Below are 17,563 nucleotides of genomic sequence, written 5' to 3'. Positions count from 1 at the left end.
TTTCTTTTGTAGGAAACCGAAAGTCAGCATTTGTGTAGTGATATCTGCCTTGGGCTCAAGCGAAAAATTGCTTAAATGAAACCAGAACTAGTTTAGAAGATAATAGATGGTGGTGCAGTGACGAATACAAGTGCACTCCTGCTGTGTCTTACACCTGGTGAGTACATATTACAGGAGGCATATAGGGATATATAGTACTGGATCCAGTGAAGGTAGCGGATCAAGACAAAGGGGCAAGGCAAACGGATAGATAAGGCAAGGTCAGGCAGCAAAGATCAAAGACATAGACAGGAACACAGAGAACAGAGCAAGCACACACCATTTGATCAGCTATAACTGGCGCTAATTGGAGGCAGAGAACCAGCTAAATAGCCAGATAATTGCTTGAATAGCAGACACATGAAGGAAGCCCAGGCGAGTCATGGCCCTGATTGGATGTTTGAACTGTCACTCAACATACTGACAGCTCAGCACCCCCCAGCCTACAATTGGATGACTGAGCTGTCTATCACCATACTGGAAGCTCCGCACGCCCCTGTCATTGATATGACAGCTGAACTGTCACTCACTGTTTACAAGAAAAGGGGGAGACAGGGCGCTTCCAATGCGTAGGTCTGTATGGAAAGTAGATGAGTGCACAGCAAGTGTTAGGCTCACCTGATAGGGTTGTGAGAGTCACAACACCTATAATCGCATAAAACAGCTGCAGCAGTCTGCACGAGGTCCAAGGACTTGGTACAAAGAGAAGGCTGGTAGTGCAATAAGAGACTGCGCTGCTGTGGTAGAATTCAAGATATCTTTATTGCCAACGCGTTTCCTGAGCCAGTCCCAGCTCACTTCATCAGGGCATGTTACAGAAGATCATTGCAGGGGTATATATACATAAAAAAAGGGGGAGGCGCCAAGAATAGTGGGGTGACACGTCAGCATGGATACATATACATGAATCATACAAAACAATAAAACTTTATTACAACCATATTAAAAACGATGTTTAAAATGCCATAAAAAGAGTGTTGGTATAAAAAACGTGATTAAAAAAATAAAGACACGGGGGAGATCATGAAGTAAAAGGTTAAAAAATGGCTCTCGAGTCCTGGGGTGGATTAGAACTTGCCTCAGAGTATATAACTCATGGTATTAGTCCACTATGCTACATGTGAAACTGGAAAGTAAGGAGAAAATGGTTAAAATCGTGTAAATAGCTAAAACTAGTCTCAAATATCTTTTTTCTAGGTGGAGAAAAGAGAAGAACAACAAGAAGAAACTCTCTGGAATAGGTGATATAAAAATGGTTAAAAACTGAGTGTTAAGACTTAAAAAAAAAAAAAAAAAAATGGGTGAAAAAAAAAAAAAATTTTTTTCTTTAAAAAACGAAGATGATATAAAGGAATTGAAAGGATAAAATATTAAAACACAGGGTCAAAATAAAATCAATAAAAAACATCATTGATGATATTAAGACCATTGGGCTCAATAGATTTGAGTTTGTAGATCCAAAAAACTTCCTTTCTGCACAGTGATTGAAACCTATTGGGGATGTGGTCTGGTATGTGATCAATGGGATAAATGGTGGCTTTACTGAAATCTCTGGAGTGTGTGGTGTCAGTGTCTTGAAAGTCCATGTTTTTGGAAGCCTATTTTGATATTGTGACGGTGTGAATTCATGCGACAATGTAGTGCGACCTACATACAATCTGGGACAAGGACAGGAAATGACATATATAACATGAGCGGAATGATAAGTGAGGTGGAATTTGAGGGGAAATTTTTCAAGGGTAATGGAGTGGACTAACACAGACGTGCAGTGTGAAATGGTGTGACAGCAAACACAATTAGGACGGTGACACATAAATCCCACACAAACCTGCTATCACCTTCCGAAAGGCCAGGTCATTAAAGAATATTCTGGCTCCAAATAGACTTCTACCTCAGAAGCCTACTACCCAAACCATTTCATCACCAGGGATTTATAAGTGTCACCATCCTAATTGAGTTTGCTGTCTTACCATTTCACACTGCACGTCTGTGTTTGTCGACCCCATTACCCTGGAAAAATTTCCCCTCAAATTCCACCTCACTTGTCATTCCTCTTATGTTATATATGTCATTTCCTGTCCTTGTCCCAGATTGTATGTAGGTTGCACTACATTGTCGCATGAATTCACACCGTCACAATATCAAAATAGGCTTCCAAAAACATGGACTTTCACAACACTTTGACACCACACACTCCAGAGATTTCAGTAAAGCCACCATTTATCCCATTGATCACATACCAGACCACATCCCCAATAGGTTTCAATCACTGTGCAGAAAGGAAGTTTTTTGGATCTACAAACTCAAATCTATTGAGCCCAATGGTCTTAATATCATCAATGATGTTTTTTATTGATTTTATTTTGACCCTGTGTTTTAATATCTTTTCCTTTCAATTCCTTTATATCATCATCTTCGTTTTTTAAAGAAAAAAATTTTTATGCATTTTTTTTTTTAGTCTTCACACTCAGTTTTTATCCATTTTTATATCACCTATTCCAGAAAGTTTCTTCTTGTTGTTCTTCTCTTTTCTCCACCTAGAAAAAAGATATTTGAGAGTAGTTTCAGCTATTTACACATGATTTTAACCATTTTCTCCTTACTTTCCAGTTTCACATGTAGCATAGTGGACTAATACCTTGAGTTATATCCTCTGAGGCAAGTTCTAATCCACCCCAGGACTCGAGAGCCATTTTTTAATCTTTTACCTTGTGATTACCCCCCCCCCCCCGTGTCTTTTTATTTTTTAATCACGTTTTTTATACCAACACTCTTTTTATGGCATTTTAAACATCGTTTTTAATATGGTTGTAATAAAGTTTTATTGTTTTGTATGATTCATGTATATGTATCCATGCTGACGTGTCACCCCACCATTCTTGGCGCCTCCCTTTTTTTTTTATGTATATATACCCCTGCAATGATCTTCTGTAACATGCCCTGATGAAGTGAGCTGGGACTGGCTCAGGAAACGCGTTGGCAATAAAGATATCTTGAATTCTACCACAGCAGCACAGTCTCTTATTGCATTACCAGCCTTCTCTTTGACTCACTGTTTACAGACAAACCTATAGGTGGAATCATGACATGGTCTTCCCCAGGATCCAAATTTGCAATCCGTAGCATGGTAGGCAGAGACTTTAACAGTGAGCATTTTAGAGGGATTTTCTCTGCTTTTAGATCTAGATAGTACTACTCTTTACATGCATATTGTACTAGTACAAATACCTGTATATGAGACATGAAATAAAAGTATTTATATTAAATTATAAGAAAATAATGAAAAACAATTACAATATTCACATCTTTTGACACACTTTAAAAAAATAAACATTACAAACCAGTAAATAAAATGAACATATTTGGAATTTCTGTAATCATAATGACCTGTACAATACAGTAAACAGTTTATTTATTGTGGCTGGCTAATGTTGGCTGAATCAGCAAATATCAATAAATTCGGCCAATAGTCTAACGTGTATGGGGCCTCCTGACTCTCCTCTGACAAATGAGGACAGAAGGAGGATATGTCATAGACAGTTTTAGACGGCTGATTCCTTTTGTTCTCCCTGAGATAAGCTACTGCTAGTGTAGTCTGACCAAGGATCTCTTGGGTCCAAGGAGCGCTTGGCAGAACGAAATATTCCTATGTATGGCGGAGTTGAAAGAGATAGCTGTCCGAAAAATTGGTTACACCAGCCATCTTTTATTTTTATTGGATTCAGTTGACAAGACATCTGCCTAAAGAATGCCCTTAAAGCCCATATTCGGGTTTAATACTTTGGTATAACATTTTTAAATTGCATTGCAAATGGTAGATAATTACACTTTTGGCCTCAATGGAGAAGGCATCTCACAAAATGTCTACGTATCCCTCTGTATGCCACTCATCACATCATCCTTCTTTATTACAGCAATCATGGCTTATCGCTCTAAATATTTTACAAACTACAGTAAAGATATTTGGAAAAAGGAGCTTTTGCCTGGATTTCAGGAAGTCATTCTCCGCACTAATGCTCTGCCACAAGGTGGAAGGATCTATGTGATGTACCATGGAACCACATTCTCTGCAGCTATAGAAATAATTAAAAGTGGGTTTGAGCAATCTGAAGATGGAATGCTAGGACCAGGGGTCTACGTCAGCAGAGACATAAGCAAAGCTCTGAGATACCCACTTTATGGCAAATCACGGCAGGTTATCCTGAAGCTCAGAGTAAATGTAGGCAGGGTCAAGAAGATTAATTATCAAGGTCACCCACTGCGAAAGACGTGGCATGAACATGGTTATGATACTGCCTGGATGCCACCATATTGTGGAATGGTTGACAGTTGGCTGGAAGAAGATTGTGTCTGGGATCCCAGGAGAATCAAGGTGGTGGGCATTGCTAAAGCCTCACCACAACATATGGGAAAGCTGAAAAATTTGCTTATTATGCAGCAAAGCCTTAGCAGTGACGAAAGTTACAAAAGCAATGAAACTGATGGAATTTACCAAAGTGGCAAAAATGGCATTTACAAAAGATACCAAAAAGATGAAAGAGGCAGAAGTGACAGAAGTGGTGAAAGTGACAGAAGTGGTGAAAGTGACAGAAGTGGTGAAAGTGACAGAAGTGGTGAAAGTGACAGAAGTGACGGAAGTGACAGAAGTGGTGAAAGTGACAGAAGTGGTGAAAGTGACAGAAGTGGTGAAAGTGACAGAAGTTGTGAAAGTGACAGAAGTGACAGAAGTGACAGAAGTGACAGAAGTGACGAAAGTGACAGAAGTGGTGAAAGTGACAGAAGTTGTGAAGGTGACAGAAGTTGTGAAAGTGACGAAAGTGAAAGTGACAGAAGTGACGAAAGTGACAGAAGTGGTGAAAGTGACAGAAGTGACGAAAGTGAAAGTGACAGAAGTGACGAAAGTTATGAAGGTGACGAAAGTTATGAAGGTGATTAAATTTACAAAAGTTACAAACTTTATGAAACGTACAAAAGTGCTGAAAGTTACAAAAGTGGCGAAAGTGATGAATATTGCAGAAGTGACAGTTGTATCTGTATTCTTATTTAAATGTTGTGACTCTCATTTGCCTTGCAGTTGTCTACTTTTATTTCCATGTACACAAGTCCTTCTTTGACCAGACATTTTACATGGAAAAAAATAAAAATTGTTAAAGATAATTCATTGAGGGAGATGTTTATTTTATATAGTGTTGATCGAGCAGTGAAATGCTCGAGAGCTTGGTACTAGAATCGGGCACGTCGGATGGGCATGCTCTATTCGAGTAGCGAGCATAATTGAAGTGAATGGCAAACTCGAGCATTTTTCCAGAGGATGGAAAATCTCTCTCTCCACCTGGCTCAGATAATTCACTTACAGGGATGTGAGCACGCGAGCACCATTCAATACTCGGCACTGCTTGCCACTCAGTTGAGGACGCTGATGCATGTTCGCCCATCACTATATGTTTCTATATGTGGCCACCCAGTAATTATTTTGTAAGTTTCACAATATTATATATTGCCTAATGAAACGGCATTTCCAATTATTCATAAATCATACAAAAAAGGGGTGGAAACTATATGCCATAAAATCAGTAAAGTTTTATTATAAACCAATTAAAATGCATTTTAGTACAATGTGATACATATGGGAGCAATTAATGCAAAAGATAAAAGCCTATAAGCCAGGTACAATAAGGTTCAAAGAGAAGTATATATAAGTGCGAATCCTACAGTCAATTTATCGAGGTATATAATATAATAGTAGTAACCCAAAAAAAATCAATGGAGCTTAAAACATAAAAGCTTCCAGGAGACAAATTTCCTAAATAAGTACAGTATATATCTATGATAAATGACGGAAATTCTATTCAAAAAACCTTATTACGTGAAAAGCCATCAAAAGCCCTAATCATAGAGTATCAGCAATACACACTAATCAAATGCATGATGCAAAGTGTGAACAAGCATGCTAGAAAAAAATAAAAGCAAGCAAATTGCATGCAAAGGTTATGGCATGCAGCAACAAAAACCCTAATCCCTAAATGGCAGAAGTATATATATACCAAATTATATGCATAGTGCAGTAAGCAAGCATGCTAAAAGATAATGCATAGTGCAGTCATAGGAGCATGCAAACTGCCCACAGAAGGTATAGTATAAAATAAGCCAGAGAGGGAGAGGAAAGAGTTACTGCTGCTAGGCAGATACTGTACCTGGACAGCCGTGGCACCCCTGACACGGGGGGAGCGCAGCTGATCGCGGCCGGGTGTCAGCTGATTATCACAACTTACACCCGGAACTATGTGTCAGGGGCGGTCACGGACCACCCCCGACACGTTAACCCCTGGCACACTGCGATCAAACACGTTCGCAGTGTACCGGGGGTTTAGGGAAACATCGGAAAGGAGGGGGCTCCCTCCGTGCTTCCCTGAGACCCCCGCAGCAGCGCAATGTGCAGCGCTGCTGCGGGGACCTCCTTCCTCATGCCTGCAAAGCACCAGCGATCTGTCACATGACAGTGATGTCCCCCCTGGGACAATGTAATAAAGTTAAAAAAAAAAAAAAAAGTGTAAAAATAATTTATAAAAAAAATCGCTAAATTAAAAAAAAAAAAAATTCCCTAATTCATTTTCTGAAAATAAAAAAACAAAAACAATAAAAGTACACATATTTGGTATCGCCGCGTCCGTAACGACCCTCCCTATAAAACTGTCCCACTTAGTTAACCCCTTTATTGAACCCCTTAAAAAATAAAAATAAACAAAGCAAAAAATAAAGCTTTATCATACTGCTGAGCAAAAAGTGCAATAACGCGCGATCAAAAAGACGGATATAAATAACCATGGTACCACTGAAAACGTCATCTTGTCCCACAAAAACCGAGCTGCCACACAGCGTCATCAGCAAAAAATAAAAGTTATAGCTCGCAGAATAAAGCGATGCAAAAATAATTATTGTTTATATAAAATTGTTTTCATTGCATAAGAGCGTCAAAACATAAAAAAAGACATAAGTGAGGTATTGCTGTAACCGTACTGACCCGAAGAATAAAACCGCTTTATCAATTTTACTGCATGCTGAACAGTGTAAGCGCACCCCCCAAAAGAAATTCATGAAACGCTGGTTTTTGTTAATTCTGCGTCCCAAAAATCGGAATAGAAAGCGATCAAAAAATGTCACGTGCCCGAAAATAGTACCAATAAAAACGTCAACTCGTCCCGCAAAAAATAAGACCTCATATGACTCGGTGGGTCAAAATATGGAAAAATTATAGCTCTCAAAATGTGGTGATGCATAAACTATTTTTACAATAAAAAGCATCTTTTAGCGTGTGACAGCTGCCAAAAATAAAAACCCGCTATAAATAGTAAATCAAACCCCCCGTTATCACCCCCTTAGTTAGGGAAAAATAATAAAATAAAAAAAATGTTTATTTCCATTTTCCCATTAGGGTTAGGGGTGTGTTGGGGTTAGAGTTGGAGTTAGAATTGGGGGGTTTCCACTGTTTAGGCACATCAGGGGCTTTCCAAATGCGACATGGCGTCCGATCTCAATTCCAGCCAAAAAAGTCAAATGGCGCTGCTTCCCTTCCGAGCTCTACCATGCGCCCAAATAGTGGTTTACCCCCACATATGGGGTATCAGCGTACTCAGGACAAATTACACAATAACTTTTGGGGTCCTGTTACTCTTGGGAAAATAAAAATTGGGGGTGAAAAGATCATTTTGTGGAAAAAATATGATTTTTTAATTGTACGGCTGTACGTTATAAACTTCTGTGAAGCCATTGGTGCTCACCACATATCTAGATAAGTTCCTTGGGGGGTTTAGTTTCCAAAATGGGGTCACTTGTGGGGGGTTTCCACTATTTTGGCACATCAGGAGCTCTCCAAACTTGACATGGCATCCGATCTGAATTCCAGCCAATTTTGCAGTGAAAAAGTCAAACGGCACTCCTTCCCTTCCGAGCTCTGCCATGCGCCGAAACAGTGGTTCCCCCCCACATATCAGGTATCAGCGTACTCAGGACAAATTGCTCAATAATGTTTGGAGACCAATTTCTGCTGTTACACTTGGTAAAATAAAAAAAATGAACCTGAAGTAATTTCTTTTGTGAAAAAAAGTTAAATGTTCATTTTTTTTAAACATTCAAAAATTTCCTGTGAAGCACCTGAAGGGTTAATAAACTTCTTGAATGTGGTTTTGAGCACCTTGAGGGGTGCAGTTTTTAGAATGGTGTCACTTTTGGGTATTTTCTATCATATAGACCCCTCAAAGTGGCTTCAAATGTGATGTGGTCCCTAAAAATAAAATGGTGTTGTAAAAATGAGAAATCGCTGGTCAACTTTTAACCCTTATAACTTTCTAACAAAGAAAAATTTTGGTTCCCAAATTGTGCTGATGTAAAGTAAACATGTGGGAAATGTTACTTATTAAGTTTTTTGAGTGCCATATCTCTGTGATTTAAGAGCATACAAACTAAAAGTTGGAAAATTGCAAAATTTTCACCAAATTTCCGTTTTTTTCACAAATAAACGCAAGTTATATGAATGAAATTTTACCACTAACATGAAGTACAATATGTCACAAGAAAGCAATGTTAGAATCACCGGGATCCATGGAAGCGTTCCAGTTATTACCTCATAAAGGGACAGTGGTCAGAATTGTAAAAATTGGCCCGGGCATTAACATGCAAACCACCCTTGGGAGTAAAGGGGTTAATTAGTTTTTAATAAAACTTTACTGATTTTATGGCATATAGTTTCCATCCCTTTTTTTGTATGATTTATTATGTAAGTTGCCTAGGATTTTGCTAACATTTTGCAACATGGATACACCATACATTTCATATAGAGCAATATAATGCCTTTAGCCAATGATGCACTCCATAAACATTGATAAATAAATCTATCCTCTAAGGAGGCTATGAAGGTATTGGCATATGTGGGGGCCAGGTTGGACCCCATTTTAGTCCCTCTACATAGCAGGAACATTCTCCCCAAAATGGAAATAATTCTTCAGATTGAGCTACTCTGAAAGAATTGACGAGAGGCATGGCCACGCGGGCCTTTCCTATAATGCCCAGAAACTGTCCCATGGTCTAGTGCAGTCGATCACACTGGACTATCTCAACCAGCATAAAAATTTGAGGCTGGCAAAGCAGCACCATTATATGATTTTACTGCATAGGGATAGAGGTCAGAGCTCACTACTTATTCCACATAAGGGGCAGAAAAAGGGCAGTATTGTTGATGAACATTGTTCATGATGGTTTTTTGAATATTGTTGATGACCATTTAGTTGTATCAATAAGGAGAGAGTAATATGACAGGTGGCAGCAGCAGGGCCAGTATAATTGATGTATTTCAGATACACACATTTCTCATCCTTCTTGAAGTACAAAGTTTTGCTCACACAAACAGATTGGATACAGTATTTGGGGATGGTAAAATGCTTTACATATTGTGCCAAGGCAATTAGTCTACATGAGATTTGCCACCAATAAATCTACAGCAAATTTAATTTTGGGGAAAATTTCACCAAAATGGGTGAATTCAAAGTTTAAAAGGACTGATCATCTCTGCATAGTATAAAATATCTGTGGACCAAATATTAAAACATTGTTTACCTCTTGGTGTTTCATTTTGGTTTGAGGACAATTTTAACAACTTAAAAAACCCAGTACAGCCTATAACATGGGAGACTGGGGTTCAAATCCTGACTCTGACCTGTGAAAATAAATAAAAAATAAATTATATACTAAGGCTCCTGACACTATAATACTACCTTAGGTGGCTGTTATAGCTGTTAAACGTGCACCAACATGGGAGTCTGTGGGGTTCATATCCTCATTCCACTACTGGTATATTATGTAGGACAGAGCCTTGGTCGTTGGGCAAGACTACTATCACTATAGTGCCTACCTCAATAAACATGAGAGTGTCACGAATACAATCATGCCGGCTCAGACGTCGCCCAGATTAACAAGGTCTGCGTCAGATGTCGAGGAACCAGGACAATCTGATGATAAATGGGCTACTGGAACCTCGATCTGATGAAATGCTACTATAACAGAAGACCAAATGAGAGAGGACATATGAAGCGTATGAGTAAAATTTGGATGGATATAAGACCTGCATGTCCACTAACAAGGTGTAAAGATCAAGAATAAGACCAAGCTGGACAAGTATAAAGACCTGACCCCAGCTGAAGTTAAGCAAAGGTTCACAGCACTCACTGCAAGACAAGGGAGATACACTGGAGAAGCTGAGGCCTAGAAAATAAATGCCCTGTTCTCCAAAGAACCATCCAAAGTGTACTCCCAACTACAGAGCAACAGCACAAAGGCAGCAACTCCACCAATAGCAGAGACTGAACAATACTGAGAATGAAACACAGCAACCACCTAGAGCAAGTACCAGTCACTATTACAGAAGCAGAAATCCAACAGAGGGTCAAGAACATGACGAGCTGGACAGCACCTACCACAGACATGATCCACATCAACTAGTTAAAGAAATTAATAGCGGTACATGAACGCATGGCAAAGCAGATGAACCAACTGCTAGAAGAAGGCCACTACCCAGTATGGCTAACACAAAGTAGAACAGTGCTGATCATGAAGGATCCTCATAAAGGAACAGTTCCATCCAACTACCGCCCAATAACCTGCTTTACAACATGGAAACTCCTGTCAGGCATCATAGCCACCAAGCTATAGAACCATATGAACCAGTACTTGAATACAGCTCCAAAAGGCATCATGAGCAACACCAGAAGCTCTAAGCACCAGCTCCTAGTAGATAGAGCAGTCGCTCAAGACTCAAGATCCAGACAGACCAATCTCAGCACAGCTTGGATTGACTACAGGAAAGCCTATGACTCAATGCCACACACAAGGATCTGTGAATGCTTGGCTCTACAACGTCAACAGGAAATTAAGAACTTTCCTCAGAAACTCAATGGGGCTATGGAGAACAACATTGGAAGTCAACTCAAGACAACTAGCACAAGTGACCATCAAATGCGACATATACCAAGGTGATGCATTGTCCTCATTGCTGTTCTGCATAGGCTTGAACCCCCTCAGTCAGATAATTGCAGAGTCTGGCTCAAGTTCAAGAGTGGAAGCACCATCAGCCACCTCCTCTACATGGATGACATCAAGCTGTATGCGAAAAACGAACGAGACATCGATTCACTGATCCACCTGACAAGGATCTACAGTGAAGGCATCGGGATGTCCTTCGGACTGGAGAAGTGCGGCCAGTTGGTAATAAAAAGGCAAGGTAGTCAAGACCGATGGAGTGGAATTACCAGCAGGGCACGTAGCAGATGTGCAGACATGCTACAAGTTTCTCGGCGTCCCACAGGGATATGGTAACCATGATGAGGAGGCAAGGAAAGCAGCAACATCCATATACCATCAAAGGGTAAAACAGATTCTGAAGATCCAACTCAGTGGGAAGTATAAAATATACGCCATCAATACATATGCCCTGCCATTTATCAGATACCCTGCTGGCATAGTGTGCTGGACAAAAGAAGAGATGGAAAATGCACGAAAGCTCCTTACAATGCATGGAGGTCTCCACCCTAAGTCTAGCACCCAAAGATTGTATACCAACAGAAAACAGGGTGGTTGAGGCTTGATAAGCATCCAAGCTGCCATAACGGATGAAACAAGGAGTATCCAAGAATACATCAGAAGAATTGCGCCAAAAGATGAGATGCTGAGAGAAAGCCTAAGGCAGCAACAACAACATATCTGGAAGGAAGAACAGGAACATGAAGCGCCATGGCAAGGCAAGCCTCTGCATGGGATGTGCCATTGGCAGATAATGGAGGTGGCAGACATGGAGAAATCCTACCAATGGCTGGAGAAAGCTGGACTCCGAGACAGCACAGGCACTAATCATAGCAGCACAAGAGCAAGCACTAAATACCAGATCCATAGAAGCAGAAATATACCACTTAAGACAAGAGCCAAGGTGCAGACTATGCAAATCTCAGAAATGCAAAAATGATGCAAAATGCAAACAGGAACAGCATATACTGAACACCACAACCAAGTAGTGTGAATTGTATACAGGAACATCTGCACAGCATATGGGCTAAGTCCTCCTAAGTCCGGGTGGGAAACCCCAGAAAAAGTGGCAGAGAATGAAAGGGCTGAAATCCTGTGGGACTTCAAGATTCAGATGGATAAGCAGGTGTTGGCTAACCAACCAGACATTGTCATAGTAGACAAGGATCAGAAGACAGCAATGATAATAGATGTGGCAGTGCCAAGTGACAGCAACATCAGAAAGAAGGAATATGAGATGCTGGAGAATTACCAGGGCCTCAAAGGAGAACTGGATGTGAAAGGTAAAGGTGACTCCAGTGGTGATAGGAGCACTTGGAGTAGTGACCCCAAAGTTGGAAAAATTGCTACAACAGATGCCAGGAGCAACATCTGAGCTCTTTGTCCAGAAATGTGCAATACTGGGAACAGCTAAGATCCTGCGCAGAACCCTCAAACTCCCAGGCCTCTGGTAGCGGAACCGAGAATGAGAAAGAACAACAAAGACCATCCCCATTGGGGGGGGTGAGAAGAAAGTGTGTGTGTGTGTATATATATATATATATATATATATATATATATATATATACACACACAGTGGGTACGGAAAATATTCAGACCCCTTTAAATTTTTCACTCTTTGTTTCATTGCAGCCACTTGGTAAATTCAAAAATTCATTTTTTTTCTCAATGTACACTCTGCACCTCATCTCGACTGAAGGAAACCAGAAATGTAGAAATTTTTGAAAATTAATTAAAAAAAGAAAAAATGAAATATCACATGGTCATAAGTATTCAGACCCTTTTGCTCAATTTTGAGTAGAAGCACCCTTTTGAGCTAGTACAGCCATGAGTCTTCTTGGTAATGATGCAACAAGTTTTTCACACCTGAATTTGGGGATCCTCTGCCATTCTTCCTTGCAGATCCTCTCCAGTTCCGTCAAGTTGGATGGTGAATGTTGGTGGACAGCCTTTTTCAGGTCTCTACAGAGATGCTAATTTGGGTTTAGGTCAGGGCTCTGGCTTGGCCAGTCAAGAATGGTCACAGAGTTGTTCTGAAGCTATATATAATATATTGCCTTGCGAAAGTATTCGGCCCCTTGGAACTTTTTAACCTTTTCCACATACCATGCTTCAAATATAAAGATACCAAATGTAAATTTTTGGTGAAGAATCAACAAGTGGGACACAATTGTGAAGTTGAACGAAATTTATTGGTTATTTTAAATTTTTGTGGAAATTCAAAAAGTGAAAAATGGGGGTGCAATATTATTCGGCCCTTTTACTTTCAGTGCAGCAAACTCACTCCTGGAGTTCATTGTGGATCTCTGAATGATCCAATGTTGTCCCAAATGACTAATGATGATAAATATAATCCACCTGTGTGTAATGAAGTCTCCGTATAAATGCACCTGCTCTGTGATAAGTCTCAGGGCTTTGTTTGAAGCACAGAGAGCATCATGAAGACCAAGGAGCACAACAGGCAGGTCCATGATACTGTTGTGGAGGTTTAAAGCTGGATTTGGATACAAAATGATTTCCAAAACTTTAAACATCCCAAGGAGCTCTGTGCAAGCAATAATATTGAAATGGAAGGCGTATCATACCACTGCAAATCTACCAAGACCCGGCCATCCCTCTAAACTTTCATCACAAATAAGGAGAAGACTGATCAGAGATGCAGCCAGGAGGTCCATGATCACTCTGGATGAGCTGCAGAGATCTACAGCTGAGGTGGGACAGTCTGTCCATAGGGCAACAATCAGTCATACACTGCACAAATCTGGCCTTTATGGAAGAGTGGCAAGAAGAAAGCCTTTTCTCAAAGATATCCATACAAGTGTTGTTTAGAGTTTGCAACAAGCCATCTGGGAGACACACCAAACGTGTGGAAGAAGGTGCTCTGGTCAGATGAAACCAAAATCGAACTTTTTGGCAACAATGCCAAACGATATGTTTGGAGTAAAGGCAACACAGCTCATCACCCTGAACACACCTTCCCCACTGTCAAACATGGTGGTGGCAGCAGCATCATGGCTTGGGCCTGCTTTTCTTCAGCAGGGACAGGGAAGATGGTTAAAATTGATGAGAAGATGGATGGAGCCAAAATACAGGACTATTCTTGAAGAAAACCTGTTGGAGTCTGCAAAATACCTGAGACTGGGGCGGAGATTTGTCTTCCAACAAGACAATGATCCCAAACATAAAGCAAAATCTACCGTACAATGGAATGTTTCACAAACGTATCCAGGTGTTAGAATGGCCAAGTCAAAGTCCTTCAAGAGACTGAAGACCAGATCCACTGCAGAGGTGGCTGGCACCTTTAATGTGTCTCAGCGTCAAGTACAAAGAATTAAAAAAGAGATTTGAAGAGACTGGAGATGTGTTTGACAAGCCCAGGTCCGGCAGACCCCGCAAGACAACTGCTCAGGAGGAACGTTTGTTCGTTAGAAAATCCAAAGCAAGCCCCTTTTCAACTGCAGCAGAGCCCCAACAGGCCTGGTCACCTCAAGTCCCTCTGACAACTAGAAAAGTTTGTAGGATTCTGTCTCGAAATGGCTTCCATGGTCGAATCAGTGCCCAGAAGCCAGCACTAAACAAAAGGCAAATAAAAAACCGTGTGGCATTTGCAAAGTCCCACAGACTGCTAAACAGATGGACACTGGAAAAGTGGCAGAAGTTGAATTTGTCTGATGAATCTTCAGTAGAATTACACCACAGCCGCCACAAATACTGCAGAAGACCTACTGGAGCCCATATGGATCCAAAATACACTCAAAAACAATTAAATTTGGTGGTATAGAGATCATGGTCTGGGGTTACATTCAGTATAGGGGTGTGTGAAACATGTGCAAGGTGGAAGGCAATATCGATAGCCTAAAATATCAAGAAGTATTAGCTACCTCTTATATTCCAAATCATAAAAGGGGTCAAATTCTGCATCCGGATGGTGCTCCATTCCATACATCCATCTCTACAACAAAGTTCTTCCAGGCTAGAAAGATCAAGGTGCTCAAGGACTAGCCAGCCCAGTCACCAGACATGAACATCATTGAGCATGTTTGGGGTAGGATGAAAGAGGAAGCTTGGAAGACAAAACCAAAGAATCTAGATGAACTCTGGGAGGCGTGTAAGACTGCATTCTTTGCTATTCCTGATGACTTCATTAATAAATTGTATGAATCATTGTTGAACCACATGGATGCAGTCCTTCAAGCTCATGGAAGTCACACAAAATATTAAATATGACTCTATTAGCACCACAACTTCATTCACCAATGTTATGCAACATTTATTTGTATTTTAAGTTAATTATTTGTTTGAATATCCCATTACTTTACGTGGGCGACAAAACTTTTGTCTTGCCAAAATCTGACCATTCTGTGTCCGTTAAATGATCAATATTTCTGCATTGATGGCAATTTATTTTCTTAACCTAAACCACATTTCGGATGGTTTCAGCTTTCAAAAGAGTAATTTATACAATCAATGGATGAATTTAACGTCAGGTTATAAGCTTTTATTTACATCACATGGATAAGCGACATAACTTCTGTCAATGAGTGTAGGGTAAAATGCAGCCTCCTTCATATGGTATAATACAGACCCTCAGAATATAATGCAGCCCCACTCATAGGGAATCATGCTGCCCCCCTCATATGGGGTATAATGCTATCCCCTCACATGGGGTATCATGCTGCCCCCCTCATACGGGGTATCATGCTGTCCCCCTCATACGGGGTATCATGCTGCCCCCTGTTCATATGGGGTATCATGCAACCAGGGCTCATTATATATAAAAAAACCCACTATACTTGCCCCTCCTCACTCCCACGCTTATTCCGGCGAAGACTCTGTTCCGATGTCAGGAGTTGCGCTGCAGTCAGCCCGGGACACAGCAGATATGCGATGAAGTGATGTCATCGCACACCCGCTGTGTGTCAGAGGAAGAGGGGAATGATGGGAGAGGGAGCATCTTGTGATGCGCTCTCTCCCATTATTGCGGCACGCACTGGGGGGCCGTGCTAATGCCGGGTCCCCCTGTCTTTCGGGGGAGCGGGGGCTCTGGTGTGTGCGGGCCCTTATAGCAGGTAGTGTTATCCGCAGCCTGCGGCAAACACTGCCCGCTTAATATTCATGCCTCTCCACGCCCATGGGAGCGTGGGGAAGCGTGAATATTCATTTCACTTTAGCAGCGGGAACAGGCTTTGGCTTCCTGTCACCCACTGCTGCTCTGCTGGAACCGGGGACCCCATAGCTTCTGTGTGGTGTGCCGCTATTAGCGACACATCACTGGCTGGGAGCCCCTGGAGCAGTGGGAGCCCTAGGCAGCTGGCCCTATATGCCAGCAGGTGTCAGTGGCTGGGCCCACCGGAGAATCCTCCGGTTCTCTGGAGGCCCAGTTCGAACCTGTTTAAAAGGTGTTATTGTTATGATTTGTATGTTTTCCATTGAGCATAGCAATTATTGGCAAATGTATCTGTAAGAGGGTGAGATGTAATGTCTTTCTTGCCTCCCTTCCTTGGATTGCCCTTCGATTGTTAATATGTACAGTACATATTGCTAATTGATAATGTCTGATAAATGCCTGCGTGTTGTGAGTTCATTTTCCCCTTCACTGTCGATGTCTGATGAACTCCCTCTTCTGGTGAAGGAAGGTAGTGAGGCTGATTACCAAACACCTGATCTGGTAGATGATGACTGGGTAACAGGAAATTCTGACTGGATATAAGGCAACCGACGCCCTTCTGAGTCGCTGGTGATTTCTCTGCTGGATTCTTGGAGACCAGTCTGATTCCTGCTTCCCAAAGATAAGTTTTTGCTCTGCTATTGATCTTATTAGTTTTGCTTTGTTTTCTTGTTTTTTGGAGTTCAGCCATCCCCGGTCTGGGGTGTGCTGAGTTTCATTTTTTGTCTCTGATCTGTTTGTCTCTTTGCTCTGTCTTCAGAATTTACCTGAGTGATGATATAGTCTTTTTGAAGTCCTAGCGACTTCAGGGTCTGTTTTTCCTATCAGACGGTTGGGACATTTTTTGGCAGGGTTTTTTACGGATTGCAGACAGCAGCTTTTCTATCCTGTCCTTTTTAGTTAGCTTGGGCCCCATCGTTTGCTCAACCTATCTTTCTATCTGTGTTAGTGTTTTCATCTTGCTTCACCGTCATTATATGTTGGGGGCTGCCTATTGCTTTGGGGTCTGCTCTGGAGCAGTTTAGATTTCCCCTTTCTTTCTTTAGGCCTATTTAGTTCTCCGGCTGTGATCGAGGGGTCTAGGGCATCGTAGGAACCCCCCACGGCTACTGTTAGTTGTTGTGGATAGGATCAGGGGTCTGCAATCCGATAGCTACCAACCTCTCCGGTTTTCTGGACTTAGCTTGTATTTTTGTTTTTTCCTCCTTCGGTGACTCATTCATAACACCTGCGGTACTGCTACATAGAAATATGTATTATCGCTCATCTTCTATGGTATTGCTACAAGTA

The 17,563-nt window shown here is 41.2% G+C and overlaps 1 protein-coding gene across 3 annotated transcripts in view; it reads left to right on the top strand.

The window, feature by feature from the left end:
• The window catches only part of LOC141097742 (uncharacterized), a 58,222-nt gene extending 53,026 nt beyond the window's left edge, over positions 1-5,196 (top strand). For all 3 annotated transcript variants that reach the window (XM_073585128.1, XM_073585126.1, XM_073585127.1), the window contains exons 2-3: positions 13-157; positions 3,954-5,196. In XM_073585128.1, the coding sequence (XP_073441229.1) occupies positions 3,959-4,975 (1,017 nt within the window). In that variant the 5' untranslated portion in view covers positions 13-157; positions 3,954-3,958 and the 3' untranslated portion in view covers positions 4,976-5,196. The remainder of the gene's footprint in view (positions 1-12; positions 158-3,953) is intronic.
• Positions 5,197-17,563: the final 12,367 nt, after the last annotated feature.

This window comes from Dendrobates tinctorius, unplaced genomic scaffold (assembly GCF_039654945.1).
Source record: "Dendrobates tinctorius isolate UK_male_01 unplaced genomic scaffold, ASM3965494v1 ptg000086l, whole genome shotgun sequence".
Lineage (NCBI taxonomy): Eukaryota > Metazoa > Chordata > Amphibia > Anura > Dendrobatidae > Dendrobates > Dendrobates tinctorius.
Note: the sequence above shows the minus strand (reverse complement) of the source record. Positions and strands in the feature narration are given on the sequence as shown.